This window comes from Antechinus flavipes, chromosome 2 (genome assembly GCF_016432865.1).
Source record: "Antechinus flavipes isolate AdamAnt ecotype Samford, QLD, Australia chromosome 2, AdamAnt_v2, whole genome shotgun sequence".
In the NCBI taxonomy this organism is placed as follows: Eukaryota; Metazoa; Chordata; class Mammalia; order Dasyuromorphia; family Dasyuridae; genus Antechinus; species Antechinus flavipes.
The window spans coordinates 514,525,999-514,545,299 of NC_067399.1; the positions used below are offsets into that span (position 1 = coordinate 514,525,999).

The 19,301-nt window shown below is 45.0% G+C and overlaps 1 protein-coding gene across 2 annotated transcripts in view; it reads right to left on the bottom strand.

Annotated features, from left to right (window-relative positions):
• The window catches only part of LOC127551059 (myosin-7), a 30,601-nt gene that overhangs the window by 961 nt on the left and 10,339 nt on the right, over nt 1-19,301 (bottom strand). For both annotated transcript variants that reach the window (XM_051980485.1, XM_051980484.1), the window contains exons 16-38: nt 18,578-18,887; nt 18,194-18,261; nt 17,649-17,736; nt 17,284-17,401; nt 16,992-17,115; nt 16,455-16,591; nt 15,954-16,209; nt 14,591-14,833; nt 13,433-13,609; nt 12,729-12,874; nt 11,375-11,465; nt 8,925-9,314; nt 8,281-8,407; nt 7,909-8,027; nt 6,850-7,046; nt 5,889-6,072; nt 4,730-4,895; nt 4,399-4,523; nt 3,248-3,556; nt 2,859-3,062; nt 1,706-1,831; nt 1,335-1,610; nt 138-233 (exon numbers count right to left, since the gene is read on the bottom strand). In XM_051980485.1, the coding sequence (XP_051836445.1) occupies nt 138-233; nt 1,335-1,610; nt 1,706-1,831; nt 2,859-3,062; nt 3,248-3,556; nt 4,399-4,523; nt 4,730-4,895; nt 5,889-6,072; nt 6,850-7,046; nt 7,909-8,027; nt 8,281-8,407; nt 8,925-9,314; nt 11,375-11,465; nt 12,729-12,874; nt 13,433-13,609; nt 14,591-14,833; nt 15,954-16,209; nt 16,455-16,591; nt 16,992-17,115; nt 17,284-17,401; nt 17,649-17,736; nt 18,194-18,261; nt 18,578-18,887 (4,077 nt within the window). The remainder of the gene's footprint in view (nt 1-137; nt 234-1,334; nt 1,611-1,705; nt 1,832-2,858; nt 3,063-3,247; nt 3,557-4,398; nt 4,524-4,729; nt 4,896-5,888; nt 6,073-6,849; nt 7,047-7,908; nt 8,028-8,280; nt 8,408-8,924; nt 9,315-11,374; nt 11,466-12,728; nt 12,875-13,432; nt 13,610-14,590; nt 14,834-15,953; nt 16,210-16,454; nt 16,592-16,991; nt 17,116-17,283; nt 17,402-17,648; nt 17,737-18,193; nt 18,262-18,577; nt 18,888-19,301) is intronic.

Sequence of the window (19,301 nt, forward strand, 5' to 3'; positions counted from 1 at the left end):
TAGAGTAAAGATAGAAGGGGTTCCCTAGGCATCTTTGGCTTGGGGAATGAACTCCTTTTCCAACTGGGGCCTCAATTAGGTTACCCTAATCCAGCTCCTCTTCTCCTGTGTCCAACTCCCATGAAGGGGACACTCACCGCTTCCTCAGCCTGCCGTTTATAGGCCTTGACTTTCAGTTGTAACTTGTCCACCAGATCCTGAAGCCGAAGCAGGTTCTTCCTGTCTTCCTCTGTCTGCCAGGGAAAAGGAATGAACAAGAAGTCACTGGAGAGCGCATTGACTTTTTTTTTTTTCTAAATCCTTTTACTATTTTTCACTAAACTCTCTACTGGGAACCACCATTTTCTGCTTTTTACTCACTACCATCATGAACTTATTATCACGAAAAAGAAATAGAGGGTAGTGGCAGGTAAAAAAAAAGAAGGTTCTGGGTTTTGGCTCTAGAGATGGGGTTCTTAACTTTTTTAGTGTCATGGATCCTTTTGGTAGTTTTATGAAGCTTATGAATGAGCTCTTTTCAGAGTAGTATTTTAAATGCATGAAATAAGATTCAAAGGGAACAAGTTATTTTGACATAGAGATATCAAAATGTATTTAAAAATAAGCTCATTGATTCCAGTGAAGGAACTCTGCTCTAGAGTAAAGGCTGGGTTTGGTTCTAAAACCCCAGAAATGATCTTGAGATTTTTCCTAAAATGGAATTGTCACATGGAAGATGGTATATTCCAGGTCCTTGGATAAGCAGTACTACTAGTACTTGCTCTAGAGACATAGTGGCATTTTAATTTCAGAAAGAAAGAATTTTCGCTAGAAAATAGATTCTAGAAAATAAAAACATTAAATTTGAGCTGAATGTGGGATCATCTCCTTTGTTCTACCTAAAAGATTTAACACATTTAAGATGATGTTTCTAGGATCTTGAGAGCTCTAAAACTTTTTAGGGGATGACTATGTTTACTTCATGCTCTAAAATATGGTTCTTGAACTTGGATGATCTTTATGCAGAATTCAGGGCATATTCCCACGATGCTATGCTTGGAAGTTGGTTTATGGGATTTCTAGGGACTGAGGATATGGAGTGTAACTATGGATCGGGGCAGGAGGAGGCCTTCGCTGCTGATTTCTCCACATCTGTAGTATAAGGGGAAATTAAGAAGTCTCAAACCCGTGGCTGGTAATACTCTTGAGTGAAGTGGAACCAGACTAAGATGCAGTTGGCAGAGCCGCTTGCAGGGAGCTTTCTCCATGGTTTAGGGGTCCTCATTTTGGGTTTGATCCCACTGTTCTAGATCAGAGGAGCTGATCCCTCAGTCCTGAAGCTGTGCCGAGCTCACCTGGTAGGTGAGCTCCTTGATGCGCCGCTCACATTTCCTCATGCCCTTCACCGACTCAGCGTTCCGTTTCTGCTCGGACTCGAGCTCGTTCTCCAGCTCCCGCACACGAGCCTCCAGCTTCTGCAGCTGCTTCTTGCCCCCCTTGAGGGCAATCTGCTCTGCCTCATCCAGCCGGTGCTGCAGGTCCTTGATGGTCTGCTCCATGTTCTTCTTCATCCTCTCCAGGTGGGCACTGGTGTCCTGCTCCTTCTTCAGCTCCTCGGCCATCATGGCTGCCTGGGGGTGGGACAGAAGGAGGGGGCCTCCTTTAGGTCTGGGCACATCAATGCCAAAGAGACTTTGGTCAGGGGTACGGTGGGCTCCGTACTCACATCAGTGATGGCCTTCTTGGCCTTCTCCTCGGCATTCCTGCACTCCTGCACTGCCTCCTCCACTTCTGTCTGGAGCTGAGATAGGTCTGCATCCATTTTCTTCTTCTGGTTGATGAGGCTGGTGTTCTAAATTGGGGGAGAACAAAGAAAATTCATGACTCACTGGATTGACTGTTTCCAAGGATGGTTTGCCCCCAACTATGAACTGAACCAAGTCCAGCTCCTTTCTCTAAAAGAACATTAACAATGTAACTTTCAGTTATCTTTTAGTATATTTAAGTAGGACTTTAAGGTTTGAAAAACACTGTTCACAGCAAGTCCTGTGGGCTCAGTGCTTATTATCCCCATTTTATAGAGGAGTAAATTGAGGGTCTCAGAAGTTAAGTACTTGTCCATGCTCACCTAGCTATTAAATATCTCAGCTAGAATTCAGATCAAATTCTTTCCAAGTGTAGTCCTCTTTTCACTATTCCAAGCTACCTTTATAAATAAATATCCTAGTTGAATAATTCTGGCATAATCAGATATATAATCAAAGGATCATAGGTTCTAGTTCTAGAAGGAACTTATTCCAGTGCCTTCATATATATATATAGATGAAGAAACTGAGGCTGGAAATGATAAACACATTTAGGCTTGGTGCCAGAAAGACGATCCGATAGTTACCCATGAAGTCCATCTGATGGTTCTTTCTCATTAGAGGTCTTTAAGCATAGGCTGGATGACCATTTATTGGGGTATTATAGTTGGGATTCTTTTTCAAAGAAGTTCTAATTAGACGAGATGCTTGCCAGGATCCCTTCCAATTCTAAAGTTCTATAATTTTGTGTTAAGTGTTATATTCAGAGATGACAGCCAACAATTGATTTTGTTTAGGATCACCTCTGTTGATACTGTTAAAAAATTACAATCAGGGGTCTGCTGGAACCAGCTCAGATTTGAGAGTCAATTGTTACTCTGAGCTTGTGCATTTACACCTCAAAAATCGACAGACTGCAAACCAGGGCTTCATTTATTATGTTATTGATTTGTAGAAGTAAAAGGCAGATTAAATGCCTGTCAGTCTTCAGAGAGCTGGCTGTTATATATTTGGCAGCAGACCCTCGGCTGATGACCAGTGGTGTTCTGCATATTTGGGCTGTTCCTCTCTCACCTGGGAGTGGAGCAGCTGCACCCGCTCACTGGTCTCGATGAGCTCCTGCTCAGCCAGCTTCCGCGCCCTCTCCGTCTGCTCCACCACAGCCCGTAGCTCCTCCAGCTCCGCCTGTAGCAGGTTGTTGCGGCGTTCCACAATGGCGATGTTCTCCTTCAGGTCATCGTTGGCCCGGACTGCATCGTCCAGTTGGATCTGAGTGTCCTGAGAATGAGAGGAACTGGCAGTAGGTGACAACTGAGTAGGATGACAAGAATGACTCCACGTGGGCTGGCTCAGGCAGCCAGGAGATCCAAAATGGGCTCAAGATCTGGGGGTGTCCACCCCTCGGGCCCTGACCAGGGCTGGTGGTGGTAGGGCTGCCTCTGGTTCTGAGAAAGCTGACTTACCTTGAGCAAGCCCTGTAGGGTCTTGACTTGCTTCTGGGCCTCTGCCGCTATGCGATTAGCATGGCTGAGCTGAATCTCCATCTCGTTGAGGTCCCCCTCCATCTTCTTCTTCACCCGCAGCGCCTCGTTGCGGCTGCGCGTCTCTGCGTCCAGGGAGGTCTGCAGGGAGTCCACCACCCGCAGGTGGTTGCGCTTGGCCTGCTCCATCTCCTCGTCCTTCTCCGCCAGCTTCCGCTCAATCTCCGCCTTGATCTGGTTGAACTCCAGCTGGGCCCGAAGGATCTTCCCCTCCTCGTGCTCCAGGGAGGCCTGGGAGGATGGAGGAAAGGAAAGAGGGGTGGGACAAGTTATAGAGCTGAGTAAGGTCCAGGATAAGGGAGGGAGAGGCACTGGCATCGAGGGTCCAGAGGCAGGATGGGCCCAGCTCAAACACCACCCGGTTCATGCTGACTGAGCCAGCCTGAGTAAATCCCTCGGACCCTCATTGCCCCAGGAAGCTTATTCTCCAAGACTACATATTGCAGGACAAGTCTTATTCTTTCCACATTGGTAGATGGCCAGATTTGCATGCATTCCTCGCTGAGGAACTCCCCATTCTAATAAAGTCACAAGCTGAGTCAAAAAAAAGAAAAGAAAAGAAATAAGGGAGTGGGATATAAAGCTGATATAGAAGAAGAAAACCAGAGCCCCAGTGGAGACTTTGCAGACAAAGGAGAAGTAATATAAAGACAACAGAGTAAAAAGAAGAGAGCAACAAGGAGACAAAGTAGAAGAGACAGGCACAGTGGGCATCAGGGAGAAGAAAGAGCTCTGGATTGAGATTCAGAGACCCTGGGCTTGAATCTCAGCTTTACCACTTACTATCTGGAAGACCTGAGGAGAGTTATATAGAGGATTCAGTTTCCTCATCCGTCAAAGGAAAGAGTTGGACCAGATGACCTTTAAGGCCTTTTCAAGGTCAACTCTATAAGGCTATGATTTGGGAGCCCCTAGAAAGAAGACAGATAGCAGAAGACAAAGCAGATAGGTGGATGGAATTTGAAAGGCAGGTGTGGAGGAATAGAGGTAAGAGAGAATGTGGGTGAGTTGCAGGGACAAGAAGGTAGGAGACACAGAAAGGAAGGGTACAGGGGAGAAGGGGGCTCTCTCACCTCTGCTTCCTCCAGGGCTGACTGCAGTTCCAGCTTTTCTGCCTCCAGCTGTTTCCGGATCTTCTCTAGCTCATGGATGCTCTTCCCACTAGAGCCCAACTGTTCTGTCAGGTCTGAGATCTCCTCTGTGGGGCAAAGACAGAGGACCTGGTTAGGGGGTTGAGATCCTTGGTATGATGCTCCAGGGGAGGGATTCCCCAGAAGAGCTGTGGCCAACATATGGTCATTTCCTCCCTGAGCCATCAGTTGAACGAGTAGTTGGGAGATAATGGTGTCAGGGCTTGCTCCTCGCTGCTAGCCCTTTCCTCCCCCTGATTCCTCCCCAACTCACCCTGGAGGTTCTTGTTTTCCCTCTTGAAAGTTTCTAGGTGCTCCAGGGATTCCTCATAGGCATTCTTTAGCTTGAAGAGCTCGGTGCTGAGGGAGCGAGCCTCCTTCTGAGAGGATTCCAGCTCTGACTGAGACTCCTCATACTTCTGCTTCCACTCAGCAAGGATCTGTCCACGAACAAGGATCATATCAATGGACTGATTCTCAGGGCTAGCTCTTTCTTCTATCAGCTCCACACCAAAGGTTCTGGGCTAGACTCTGTGACCTTTGACTTGTATTTCTATTCAAAACTATGAATAGAAATAATTTTGAATCCTTCGTCCTTTTCCTGCAGATTACTCCCTCCCATTTGCCACTCTAAGGCTATCTTTCTCTTTCACCTTGTTCCTATGCCATATTCCCTCTCCTTTTTGTCCTTTTTTCCTCCTTCTTCCTCAGTTCCTACTTAGATTCTCTCTAACTTTAATCTTCTTCCTCATCTTTCTTTCCCAGTTCTCTTCCTTCCTCCTTTTCTTCCACATCTTGTCCAAGTTTCTCTGAATCTTGCCAAGGACCAAGAAGAACAAGCTCATTCTACAAAGTCTCCAGGCTCTATCCCTCTCAGCCCTATTCCCTGGGGTCTTCTTCCATAGCCCCTCCTTGGCCCATTCCTTCCTCCACATCCTTCCCTTCCTTGCCTTCCTTGCCTCCTAGCCTCCCATCTCCCCATCTGCTTGGCTTCCTGTCCCCACATCTCTCTCTTTGCCTCTTCTCCGTGCCTGGGCCCTTCCTTCTGGCATCTCTCAGCTTCTCTTGGCCTTCTTTGGCTCCTTTACTCTTATCTAGCTTTCTCTTCCTTCTGTTCTCCTGCCTCTTGCTCTGGCTCCATTATGGAGATTCCAGCCCTTTGTCTTTCTGTCTTCCTTCAGTTGCAGCATGGCCCTCCCAGCAAAAAGAACTGCATTTGGAGTCACAGCCCCTGGACTTCCCACCTGGTACCTGCCTGACCCTGAGCAAGTCTGGTGAGAGTAGGGCTAAAAGAAGGAGCACATCTGTAAGATGAAGGTGTCGGCATAAACATCCTTTTATAAGGACATATATAAAGCGTCCCTTCGGGCTCCGGAGCAATGATGAGATCAGCCCTCTGACCCTGAGCCTGTCCCTCTCCATCCTGTGCTCACCTTGTCAAAGTTCCTCTGTTTCTTGTCCAGAGCAGCAGCAGCCGCATTGGACCTTTCCACATCCACCATCAGGTCCTCGATCTCATTCTGCAGCCGGTGCTTGGTCTTCTCCAGGGATGAGCATTTGGCATTCACGGCCTCCACAGCCTCCTCTGCATCCTGCAGCCTCTGGGCCAGCTTCTTCCTACCCAGGGTGGAGGTGGGAAGCAAAGGGAAGCAGTGTGAACCTTCTGGAAAATGATTCCTGGATACTCCGGTGGCTTGCAAAGCCACTTAATTAATCTAGAACCTTGTTAGAGAAACCGAGAACAGCCTGAGGCTGGGTACCAGAGTGAGCCAGGCAACACAGAAACAGCCCAGTGATTCAAGACTAGCAACTATTGGGAGTCTTAGAATCTTTCTTAAAGAAACCTAAAACAGTCTTCAGCCAGGCAACAGAGTGACTTAGAGAGCATGAAAATGGTATAGTGACTGGAAGAGGAGTTAGGAGCTCTGGAGTGATCCAGAACCCATGCTAGAGAAACCTAGAACAGATAATCCAAGAACAGGTACCAGCACAACCTAGAGCACACACAATTGACACACAAGCTCCAGGACATTAATTTAAGACAAGAAATACCAGTATCACACTCAGAAAGAAATGTTTTTACAACCTGGGATAAAGTTCTAGATAAAAAATATGGTGGAAAAGTACATTTCTTGCACTGAGTTCATATATCCTGCCATGAAGCCCTTCCCAGGCTTCAATGCCCTGCCACAAGTTGTAACTCTCTGCACACAGACAAACCTTTTGTTCGTCTTATATTCAAATCCAAAATATAATGCGAGCAAAAAGCTTCCCTGAGAGGAGAAGATGCAGGGAAGGAGTTTGTCTCCCACCCCCAAGGAGTTTCCTTCCAAAGGCCTGGCCCCGAGCCCCGCTTCGTGTGTGGCAGACGGGGCTGGGGAGCCCGGCACTCACTTGGCCTCCTCCAGCTCCTCGGTCCTCTGGATGGCGTCCGTCTCGTACTTGGTCCTCCACTGCGCCACCTCCGAGTTGGCCTTGGACAGGACCCGCTGCAGCTCGGCCTTGGCCTCCGTCTCCTCCTCATACTGCTCCCTCAGGAGGTCACAGTCGTGGCGGGCCGATTGCAGGGCGTGCGCCAGGGCGTTCTTTGCCTGAGAGGGGGATGGATGGAAGAGGAAGAGAATATTTGTACCATTCCTGGCTGTAGTAGTGAGAAAAATCCTCCATGCCCCTGTGGGGTTTTTCCCCCATCAGTTTCCCTACTATTAATTTCTCAGCATCTATCTTTAGTCCTTACTCCCCACCCCATTAATACAGTCAACAAATCTGTAAGTATTTATTGAAACTTATTCTGCGTCCTAGGATTGAGATTGTAAGTTGAGAGATGGGAGGGACCTCAAAGGCTATTGAGTCCAGCGCCCCCATTTTACAGAGGGCATGTATCTGAGGTGTCCCTGACTCCAACTTTGGAGTCTCTCCTGCCCCATGCTCTTTCTAGAATTCAGCGCTGGGAGACTTCGGGATCCTCGCCTCACCTCTTATTTTACAGATGGGCTAAGGCCCAGAGACATTATAGAACTTGCCCAAGTTCACATAGTAAGTAGCTGAGCCAGGGTTCAAAGCTCTATCTTTTGACTCCAGGGCCTGGGCTGCATCTTCAAGTTCCACCAAGGGGTTTGGTTCCTCCCCTCCTTGTCATCTCTCCGTCTCCTCATCCTCAGCTATCTATGGGCTCTCTTTCTTTCCTAGATCATTTGTAAGTCCCTCAGCCATTGGAAACAAGCCTCCGTTGAGCTCCAGGTAGTGAATGAGACTGAGAGCATCGAGGGACACCTGGAGTGTCAGGGGCCAAGCATCCCTCAGCAAATGTTTCTTTTGGAGGTCTGGGGAAGCAACAGGGAAGTGGTAGCTCTCCCTTAGGGTTATAGGATAGAAATGGGGGAGATGCTGATTCTGCTCTCCATCAGGAGAATATTTAGGGGACTGAAAATGGATGAGAAGACCCAGCCTCACCTTGACTTCCTCTTCCAGCTGCCTCTTGAGATCTTCCATTTGCTGTGTGTAGGTGAGCTTGCCTCGGGTCAGTTGGGAGATCAGGGCCTCCTTCTCATCCAGCTGGCGGGACAGCTCACCTAGAGAAGCAGAGAGCATGTATTTAGCTCCTGAAGTCAGTAATCCTCCTGCCTACCCCCAAACAGAGTTCTGACTCCTAGTCTCAGATCTCTGGAGTGATGTGGAACCAGGACTTGGAGTGTCTGGGTCGGGGGAAGGGGGGGGGGGGGTAGGAGTGACCCTGTGGGCCTGCTTTAGGGGATGAGGTGGCCCAGGACTGCCCACATGGGGGGTGCTCATGGAGTGCTCCAGCTTGGCCCAGCCCAGTCTCACCATTTTCTGTCTGCAATTTGGCCCTTTGGCTGGTGAGGTCATTGACAGAACGCTGTGTCTCCTCCGCCTTGCTGCGGTGCTCATTCATTTGGTCTTCCAGGGTTCGGCACATCTTCTCCAGGTTAGCCTGGGGATGGAGAGAGCAATGAGACGGGGAGGAACAGACTTGGGCCCTGGGAGTGCCCAAGCACAAGGGAGAGCCCTTTCTGCCCGCTCCTGAGGGAGAAGGAGCGGGCAGAAAGCATAGCCACGGGGGAGGAGTGAGGGAAGGAAGAAGCAGCAGGGAAAGGGAAGGCCTGGAAGGAGAAAGGTCATTGTCCTCACCTGTACCCTGGAGGCAGGGCTATTACTTTCCTTCTCTCAGAACTTAGGGACTGGCCCAGAGTTGTTAGAGACTGGATTTGAAGTCAGGTTTTTCTGCGCCCAAGCCCCCTGCCCCATCTACTCTGCCAGCTATCTGCTTGTGATCAAGGGAAGCAGGGATGGCCCAGAAGGGCGAGAAGAGCTCCAGGGGATGATACAGTGGATGGCCAGACTTCACAGAGAGAAGAAATGAAATCAGGAGGTGGTGTGGACATGGAGCCAGATCTGGAGCCTGAGGGCGAGAGGCCCTGCCAGGCCGGCCTCCTCCAGGCCCTCCTCACCTTGGCCTTGATGATCTGCTCCATGTTGGAGGTGACGTCATCCAGCTCCAGCTTGAACTCGCTCTTCTCCTTCTCCAGCTTCTGCTTGACCCTCTGCAGGTTGTCGATCTGCTCCCCCAGCTCAGCCACACTGTCTGCGTGCTTCTTGCGCAGGGCGGCCGCCGTGGCCTCGTGCTGCAGGGTCGCCTCCTCCAGGTCCCTGCGCATCTTCTGGAACTCAGCCTCCCTCTTCTTATTCATCTCGATCTGGACGGAAGTGGCCCCCCCGGCCTCCTCCAGCCTCTCGCTGATCTCCTCCAGCTCCCTGGACAAGTCGGAGCGCAGCTTCTCCACTTTGGCCCGAGCTGTCCTCTCTGCTTCCAGCTCCTCCTCCAGCTCCTCGATTCGAGCCTGGGGACAGAGAGAAGAGACATTACTTACTCAGTGAGACAGAGTTTTCCACTGTGGAACTCTCAAGTCAGCATCTAAAGTCTAATTTGTCATTTTCTATAAGTTATAGGATCATAAATTTTGAGCTAGAAGGGATTTAAGAGGTCATCGAACCCAATCCTAATTTTATATGAGAGTAAACTGAGGCTCAGAGACATTAAGTGGCTTTCACAGCTGTTGGAGTGTTGGAGGTGGGATTTGAAGTCTTTCTGATTTAGCATCCAGCACTATATCTAAAAGCCATATTGCCTCTCTGATTATAACATCTCTTAGACCTAAATTCTATAGGATCTAAACACTTCAGAATATAACCTTGAAATGAGCCCTCATTTATTTTTTAGAGACTTGGAGGATAGCACACTGCTTACAGAATGAAAAGTATTGAAACTAGCTCTTGACGCAGGTTGAAGTCCTTTGTTCAAAGGTCTGTGGCTGTCATTTAAAGTATCTTTGTAGCATATCAAATGAGAACGGAGAATATTATGTGTTTCTTATCAAAGACCAGAAGGACCAACTGTCTGACCTAGAACTTTTAAAAAGTCAAAGAATCAAGTTGAAGCATTAGCCTTTTGAGATATGGGAAAGTCATATTCTTTTTTAGTGAAAAACTTTTTATTCAGAGAATGAACTGAAAACCCTCTGTTTTCCAGAAGGAGGTTTGTGACTATTGATTGTCACAGGCTATCTCACAAAAGGGTCATGTCTTCCAAAGGCCTCTATAGCCAAGGTTTAACAGGTGAAAACATGGATCAGTCCCTTCTTGAGAAGGCTTTCTGTTGCCTGTGTTCAAATTTATCATCATCTTCAACATGAATCAATTAAAAATAGGTCTAATTTTATCCTATTGCAGGACAAATGCTATTATGGAGAAGACCAGTTAGGAGAGACAAAGTCTCATGCTGGATTTTCACAGATATTTTTGGAAGTAAGAAAATGAGGGGGAAGAAGAGGCTAGAAGAAAATTTGAATCCATCCTTTACCACTTATTACTTAGTTTTATCTTGCGCAAATCATTATATCTCTTTAAACTTTAATTTTTTCATCTACAAAATGAGTAAGTTGAACTGGAAGGTTCTAAATCCCTGATCCTAAGAGAGGGGATAAAAGTCAAGTGAGAGAACAATGAAATGAAAGATAAGGGGTAATGGATTCGACTCAGTGATTGCCAACCAACATGAGAATTCTGAGTCTGTTGTGATGAGAATAGAAAAGAAAGAAGGAGAGAACTCTACAACTATAATTGTTGGAAATATAAGCCATATGAGAAAGGCCTCCTGGCTTCTTTGGCCCAAGGAATTGAACATAGAAAAAGGAGGAAGGTGACAGGCTATAAGTCTATGAATGGATAGTACTGCTCTGAGTTACAGTTCACTTGTTCTCATTGCCATAGCAGGACAAGTAGACTTTATTTTCCTCCCTAAGGAGGTTATCATAATATCAGGCAATAGTACTGTCCCAGGAGGAAAGGAGTAAGTAATATGACCTAGTGGAAAGAACCATTGGATTGGTAGTCAGTAAACTCATGTTCAAATCCTGAACATGTTATTTATTACCTGAATGGTTTTTGGAAAATGATTTAACTTTTCTGAGCCTTAGTTTTCTCAGTTGTGAAAATGAGAGACTTGGGTTAGATGATCTCTAAGTTTTCTTGTTGACTTATCATCCTCTGAATTTCCACAATATTGAAATTTAAAGCAAATTAGAATCCTGTCTGATAAGTTGTGATTTTTTTGTAATGATTTGCTTCCCTCATCCAGAACTTAAGTGTAGTGATGGTCCCTGTTGGGGTTAACTAGAATGAGCAAGTTCCTGATTTTCAGCTAAGAAAGGGCTTGGTAGTCCTTCATGGGATTGTTGATGTGTCTCTATTTTCTTCTTGACTGGTTCATGATGAAGTTCTAGTCCTCGACTTTATCTGACAATCTTATGAGCAGGGGAAGGCATGGAGGGTGCAGTTGGGGAAGTCAAGAACTAGACAAAGGTTTCTGTGCCTTGTGATCCACTTCATTCTTAAGCCTTACTTGGAGTTCTTTGAGTTTCTTCTGCAGTTGAATGCCCAGAGCTTGCTCATCTTCAATTCTTGCATTAAGAGCATTCAATTCAAAGTCCTTCCTGTGGAAGAAGGAGGTATGAGTATGAGAAAGAGATAGCAGTTAGGGGTCCTGTAAAAACCTCAACTACTTATGCTAGATGGTACAGTGGATAGAGTGCTGGGCTTGAAGTGAAGAGGATCCAACTTCCTGCAATCACATCTGACCTCCAGCACTAATTGTATGACCCTGGGCGAATCACTTAACCCTGTTTGCCTCAGTTTCCTCATGTGTAGAAATAAGCTGGAGAAACAAATAGCAAATCACTCTAGGATCTTTGCCAAGAAAAACCTCAAATGGGGTCATGAAGACTTGGATACAACAGAATAAGAGACTCTATTGTAGAGCAGAGATCTTTTTTTGATCGAGAGTCAGTAGGTCTGGACTCTGTCATTAAGTTCAGTCATTAACTAATTGTGTAATCTGGAGCAAGTCATTTAAATCCTTTGGAAGTTTCAGCTAGACTTCAGTATTATCATCTATATAATAAGGAGCTGATTAAATGATGTCTAAATTCCTTGTTTAAAAAAAATCATTGAAACTGATCTAGATTACCTCTATTTTTTTTTTTTTTTTTTTGGGCTGAGGCAATTGGGGTTAAGTGACTTGCTTAGAGTCACACAGCCAGGAAGTGTTAAGTGTCTGAGGTCAAATTTGAACTCAGGTCCTCCTGACTTCAGGGCTACTGCTCTATCCATTGTGCCACCTAGCTGCCCCTACCTCTGTTTTAACTCTAAAATTCGATGGTTTTGTGATTTTATGATCTTGGATATCACTCAAACTTTTTTGGTCTGAGTATCCTAATGTGTAAAATGGGTATGCTATTAGCCCTACATACCTTATTGCTCGTTTTGGAACCTAATAAGATTATTCATTCATTTACTCATGGTTCTGAACGACAATTTTAATAAGAATAGGGATCATCTTTTACATCTTATAACACTTGGAAGTGCTACACATTTTTGAGATATTGTTTGATGAAAGCACCCATCTATTCAATACCAACATTCTCCTAGAGAGGTTAGGTAGTTGGGGATCTCAGAAAAACACAATCTCTAAAAATGGAAATCAAGGCTCCGTCAGAGGCCAATAGAGAGACATAGAGTGGGTGTTTATAAGCAGGCTGTAGATTATCACCAAAGACAACTCGTGAACACAAAGTGACATAAAAATATAATCAAAGAGATATATTACTAGCAGAAAAGGTCTGGCTAATCAGGTCAATAAGAAAAATAATCTTTCCTAGATAAGTAAAGGATGGGAAGATGGTGGGACCACACCGTACTTTTTCAGCCGCTCATCCAACTGTTGCTTATCATTCTCCAAGTCCATGATGCTCTCTTGGGTCAGTTTTAGATCACCTTCTAACTTTCGCTTTGCCCTCTCTAGATCCATCCGAATCTTCTTCTCCTGTTCCAGGGATCCCTCCAGCTAGCATAGAGAAAGAAAATGGGCCAACAATTCAGGGTGAGATGAGAGATCCTAACTTGGTAATCTTGTGAGATCCATCATCCCCATAATGGAAAAATCACAATTGATAAATTGGCGATGGAAGAAGTCCAGTTTTAGATTGGCCAAGATGTTTACTTGACAGATATCACTAAAGGTATATAGATGAACATCCAAATTTATATGGAATGATCACTGAAGATTAGATTTCATATAGAATCTTAGGATCCCTAACAATCCCTTTTTTATTGAAACTCACACAATTGTTAAGAACTTGCTTCCCTTCCCAAACATTCTGTTCAAGGCAGGAAAAATGGGCTTAAATTTGGGTGACAATGGAGATTCCTCACCCATCTCAGATAATACTGATGAGATTAGGTTAATGACTAGGATCTAAGAATCATTTTCTCAGTCTTTTCTATTTTTTCTTCTGACAATGTAACATAAAAAAGAAAGTTTCTTCTCCTCTAGTCCTACCCATCACCCTGCAAAGGCTATACTAATAAGGTATTGCAGTCCCACAACTGGCCATCTACTTACATCATCCACTTGCTGTTCCAGCTTGACCTTGGCCTTAGTTAAGGTGTTGACTTTGTCCTCCTCAGCCTGTAGGTCATCCAGTGCTTGCTGGTGGGCTTCCTGCAAGGCTTTCTTTTCCTTAGTCAGCTTGACAATGATCTCATCCAGACCAGCCATTTCCTCTGTTAAGTTCTTGACCTAGCATTCAAGAAGCCCCAACCATTGAGACCCCTGGTGGTACACCACTTGTGGAATCACAAGGGTTTATTCAAAGAGAATTTCCAAGGATTCAATTCCAGGGATCACAACAGTGATCAAAAGTGAAACCTGGTTAATTATGATAGATTCTTATATGTGAGAAAGCTCAATGTACCATGGTCAGTGCTAGATCCATGAGCCCAGACTTATTAAAGAAATCAGGCAATGAACTGGAAGGAACACTTTGCTTCTCTCTTTTAAATTTTTTCTCCAGATTTTCATAGGAATTTGATAGGAATTGGGCAGAAATATGTGTTTTCTATGGAATGATGGAAATTGCTCCTACCTAGTCTAGTGACCTGGGGAACAAGAGAAAGAAGCAAGGACCATGACAGGAAAGGCATCAGTAAATGTGAACATGGTCAATGTACACTTAAGAAAAGTGGACATTCTGGTGGATAGAATAGGTCATCATAGTTGTGCTAGTGGACAGTCAACTCCATGAACTGTTATGAAAGAAAATAGGATAATATTGAATTTGCTATAAATGCGGTTTGAATAGTTAGGAAAGTATTCCTCAATTGTTCCTCTGTTTTCAGTTCTATGGAACTAAATATGGGGATTAACTATTCTTCAACTTCATGGATAACTGATATCAGGGGAGAGTTCAAGTTCTGGGTTGAGGGATACAGGGAAGCTGTGGAAGATTCATCCTTCCAGTTTTCTAAGACAAATGTTCCATTTGTCTGGCCTGAGTGTAATGTTGTGATGGTTACTCCCTGAGTGACCATGGGCAAATCTTTTTATTTCCTTGTGCCTCTGTTTCCTCATCTAAAAGATGAAGGGTTGAACATGACTTCTAGAACCTATAATTCTATGAATGGGCCATGCATTTATGAAGAGATCTTTGACAATTAGAGAATTTAAAATCCTGTGAAACTGGATATCACTAGTAGCTATGTTGGCTGGAACCTTGCTCACCTTGTTCTCTGTTGCATGCTTCTCCTTCTCCACCTTGGCCAGAGTCAGTTCCAGGTCATCTATGTCCCTTTTGAGCTCTGAGCACTCATCCTCCAGCTTTCGCTTCTTGGCTGTGAGCTCAGCATTCATCTCCTCCTCGTCCTCCAGACGCTCTGTCTGCTCCTTCACCTTGGCCTCCAGCTGGATCTTGTTTTTGATCAGCTGGTCACAGCGCTCTTCTGCATCCGCTAGGTTATCTTGTTCCTGAGAGCAAGGGCAAGGATGAGGATGATTTGGAGGTCCATTAGCTGGGGCTCTATCCTTCTTCCAATGAGGAGGGGGATGAGAGAAAGAGAAAGAGATCCAATCCCTCTAGGGGAGTGTGCTGGATGGCATGGACAGGGACTTCCTGTCTTTAGATCCCAAACCTTGAAGCTTCCCAACCTATATCAACTTTCAGAGAAGGCAGGAAGAGACTTCTGGGACATTGTGGCTTAGAAGGAGGAAGTACTGGAGAGGGAAGAAATTCAGGGATTTCTTGAAATGGATAGAAAGCTGGACTATCCCAGGTCCAAATCCTGCTTCTGACACATGCTGGCTGTGTGCCCCTCAGCAAGTCATTTATCTTTTCCATATTATAATCACTTCCCTAAGATTATAGGTAGAAGAGAAGGTGCTGACTGGCATTGGTAAAGGAATTCTATTAATGAAAATACAAGTCTAATTCCTAGTCCTATCTCTTTTTCGGTTATCTTTTTCCATTGCACTTGGTAGGAAGGAGAGAATGATAAATAAATGAAGACAAGGAAAGAATCTTTAAAAAATGATTCCACTTCAATATTTCTATGAATCTGTGATCTCATCAGTGTGGTTAAGCTCTCTTACAGCATAGATCACAACTACTCTAGAAAGGCAATGATTTAACTAGTGAAAGGAAAAGATGTTCAGGGTGCTGGCCCCAACCTTGCTGAGTGACTGAGGCAGTTTATTTAATCTCTCTGAAAGAGGGGCAAATAATACTTCTTCTTACAGGGTTGTTGTGAATGAGACATTAGGAATTAAGGTGCTTTGGGAAGCATTCAATGTAAAAAAATGTGATTATCAGATACATAAACCTATCAGTGGAGAACACTTGGAATTTAAGCAAAGGAGATGTGTAGGTTTGGGAGTTAGGACATTTGTTCACTGCTTAGTGAGAACTCTCTGCTAATGCTCCTTGAATGTGTTATTTCTAGAAACCTTTTTCTGGAGGGGGAAGGAACCAAGATTGTAGATCTAGTGACATTGGGCATGTCTTTGATGTAAATTCGGGGAAACTTTCCTGAAAGGGAAATTGAGGAAGGAGAGTGAAAAAGAGAAAGCTGAACCAGCCCTTGGATCTCACCGCCTGGACTTGTAACTGTAGGTCATTCTTCTCTTGTAGCAAAGACACCATCTTCTCTTCCAGTTCCTTGCGTCTTGCCTCTGACTTCTCCAGGGCTTCCTTGAGCTTCCCAAACTCTTCCTTCATGGTAGCCATCTCTTTCTCTGTCTCTGCACTCTTCAACAATGGCTTGATCTTGAAGAAAAGCTTCATCCAGGGCCAATTTTTGACACTCATGAAAGCTCGAATATTCCACTGAATTATCAACAAGGAATCTCTGTGGAAACCAGAAAAGAGAGGAGTCAAAAGACACATCCACTCCCTGTTTTTATCAGGACGCTGAAAAATGTTATCTTATACACCTAGTTCCTACAATTGTAATTGTGATGTACCCACCCCTGCCACTAACGCTATGGATACTGCCTCAGTATTTCTTTTTTGATGACCAACAGGAACATTTAGCACTAGTATGACTCAGCCTTGAAGTGGAGGCTGGAGAACCTTTCCTATAACATTTTTCACCTTCTTTCCAGGATCTTCTTGAATTCCATACGAGAGAGAACACCTCTGGACTGGGCCTGGATTCGGGTGATAATGCGGGAAAGTCTCTCATCTCTCATCTCTTCCAGAAGACCCAGCAGCCCAGCCTTGAAAAACACCTGAGAAGAAGGTATGTATATTAGAGAAAGGAGGAGTGAAGGTTATCTCAATGGAAGAATCCCCAAGTAAAAATTGGGAAGCTGAGAGGAAGCTGAAGATGGTATCTGTTGTAAAAGACATAACTTATGAGATTCCAAAGTCTAATGTTGGAGATTTAAATTTCCTTTTTCCTAGTGCATTCTCCCAGATATCAGAGAAGAGTTGGGGCATAGGGAGGACTCTGATTCCTGGGAAGAAGTAGACAGAAAAAGAAGAAATAAGATGACACTGATGGGATAAATAAGATATGGTGGGTAGTAAAGGACTCAGCAGGAACTCTGCTCTTTTCCCAGCTGTGATGTCAGACTCTTTGCTTTGAAGAAGTCTTTATATTTTCCCAGGCAGCCCTGCCTCCCTCACCTTGGTGTGGCCAAACTTGTACTGGTTGTGGTCAATGTCCAAGGAGCCAAGAAGCTTCTCTGCCCCCTTCCTGCTGTCAATGAATTGGCCCTCAGGGATGGCAGCTGGGTTCAGAATCCGATACCTGAAGGGAGGGGATAGTTACCTCATTATTTGTGTGGTCCTTGTCTGAATGGAGAATTCGGACTTACAGCACTCCCAACCACAGTCCTCCCCACTTCTGACCTATCCTACGTCAGACTCAAATGCCTTTTTTTTCCCCAAATACTTTTTTTAAAGCACTCTCACCCACCTCTGTCGGAAGTCCCCATAGAGGATGCGGTTGGGGAATCCCTTCCTGCAGATTCGGATCCCCTCAAGTACTCCATTACAGCGTAGTTGGTGCATAACCAAGGGATTGTCCATCACCCCTGTAAACAGGAGAGGAAGAAGAAAAGATAAATGCACGGGGGTCTAGAGAAAGGGAGGGTTATAGAAAATCTATGAGGATGGAAAGCGATATGTGATTTGGGGGAAAATAATGATAGAGAACAGAGCTCTCTTTTTCTAGGATGTCCCTTTAGGATAATGGTTTGGGAAAGGTCTTAAGCAAGGGATTGTCTTTGGGCAGTGCATGCCCAGAAATGGACTGAGATCTCCTGAATGTCCTGGTCTCACCTGGAGACTTGGTCTCATTGGGAATGATGCAACGGACAAAGTGGGGATGAGTAGAACGAAGGTTGGTCATAAGTTTGTTTAGGTTCTCCTGAAGTTAGAAAAGGAGGAAAAAGAGGAAAAATGAGAAATAAAAGAAGAGAGAAGAGGGGAGGAAAAGAGGAGAGGAGAAAAAGAGCTATAAGAAAAGAAGGGGATTGGAGGCAAGCAAAAAAAAGGGGGGGGGGAATAAAACCAGGAGATGAAGAGAAAGAAAAAGAAAAACAGGAAAAAGGGAAAAGTGAGAAAGGAAAAAATGGATAAGAATGAAAGTGAAAAAGGGAGTTGAGAGATGAGATGGGGAGAGGCAAAAGAGATGGAGTAGAAAAATAAAGAGAAGTAGGAAAAAAAGAAAAGAGGAAAAAATAATGGTAGACAAAGGAGACAAGTGGAGGAATATAGGAGTAAAATGTGGAGAGGGAGAAGAAGAGGGATAGGAGAGAAAGGCCTAGTTGTCAGAGAAGGGTGAGGACCATGGAATATAATGTGAATTGGAGGGGGATACTCACCCTGTGCAGGGCAGACACAGTCTGGAAAGAAGAGCCCTTCTTGGCTTTGCCTTTGCCCTTCTCAACAGCTGTAGGGAAGATGGTCAAGAAAAAAGACATTAACATGAAATCAAGGGCAAGGACATGGTCAGGGAAGGAGCAACATTGACTATTTCTATACAGTTCCACCAGCCAGGAGGCCTGTTGGACTGACTGTTCCCTCCCTCAAAATGTCAAATGCTGATATCTTGGTGCTCTCTTTTTCCTGTTTCTCATGGATATGTGAATCTTAGGGTATAACTTAACACCAGGATTTCTATTACAGCCCGATATGTCTGTAGCCAGGGGTCATCTCCTCAGGCCCCACTGAATAGTTCTCTGGGACCCATTTCCCACTCTTCTTACGTGCGTCAGCTCCAGCATAGTTGGCAAATAAGTTGCTGAGCAGCTTGAGGGAGGACTTCTGGTAGAGACCCACCACAGTCTCGTTAAGTGGGTCCTTGTTCTTCTGCAGCCAGCCCAGGATGTTGTAGTCCACGGTACCAGCATAGTGTATCAGGGAGAAATGGGCTTCCTGCTTCCCCTTGACATTTCGGGGCTTCTGGAAGTTGTTAGACTTGCCCAGGTGGTTGTCATAGAGTTTGGCCTTGAAGGTCATATCGGTGGCCTTGGGGAACATGCACTCCTCTTCTAGGATGGACATTATGCCCATGGGCTGTGGAGGAGGAAGAAAGGAAGTGAGGCAGGAAAGAAAGAAATGAAATAAGGGACGACAGAAGGTAAAGGTGAATATTGATTGATATTGATACAGATTGTGGAGAAGAAGAAGAGGTCTTAGTCTCTAGAAGACAGTGTATTATAGAGTAGTGAAGTTTAAGTTGTACTCTTTGATTTGAATTCTGGATCTGGTCCTTATTACCTATTATGTCTTTGAATAATTCATCTAACTTCTCAGAATGTTTCCTCATCTGCAAAAAGAAATTTGGACTATGATAACTTCTAAAGTTTCTTCCTGTTTGAAATCCTATGATATCTGTCTGAAAGTTTGAGAATCATCATCGTCATCATCAACATCATCACCACTATTTTTTGCCATTACCATATTTTCCAAGTTCTGGAATTGTTGGAA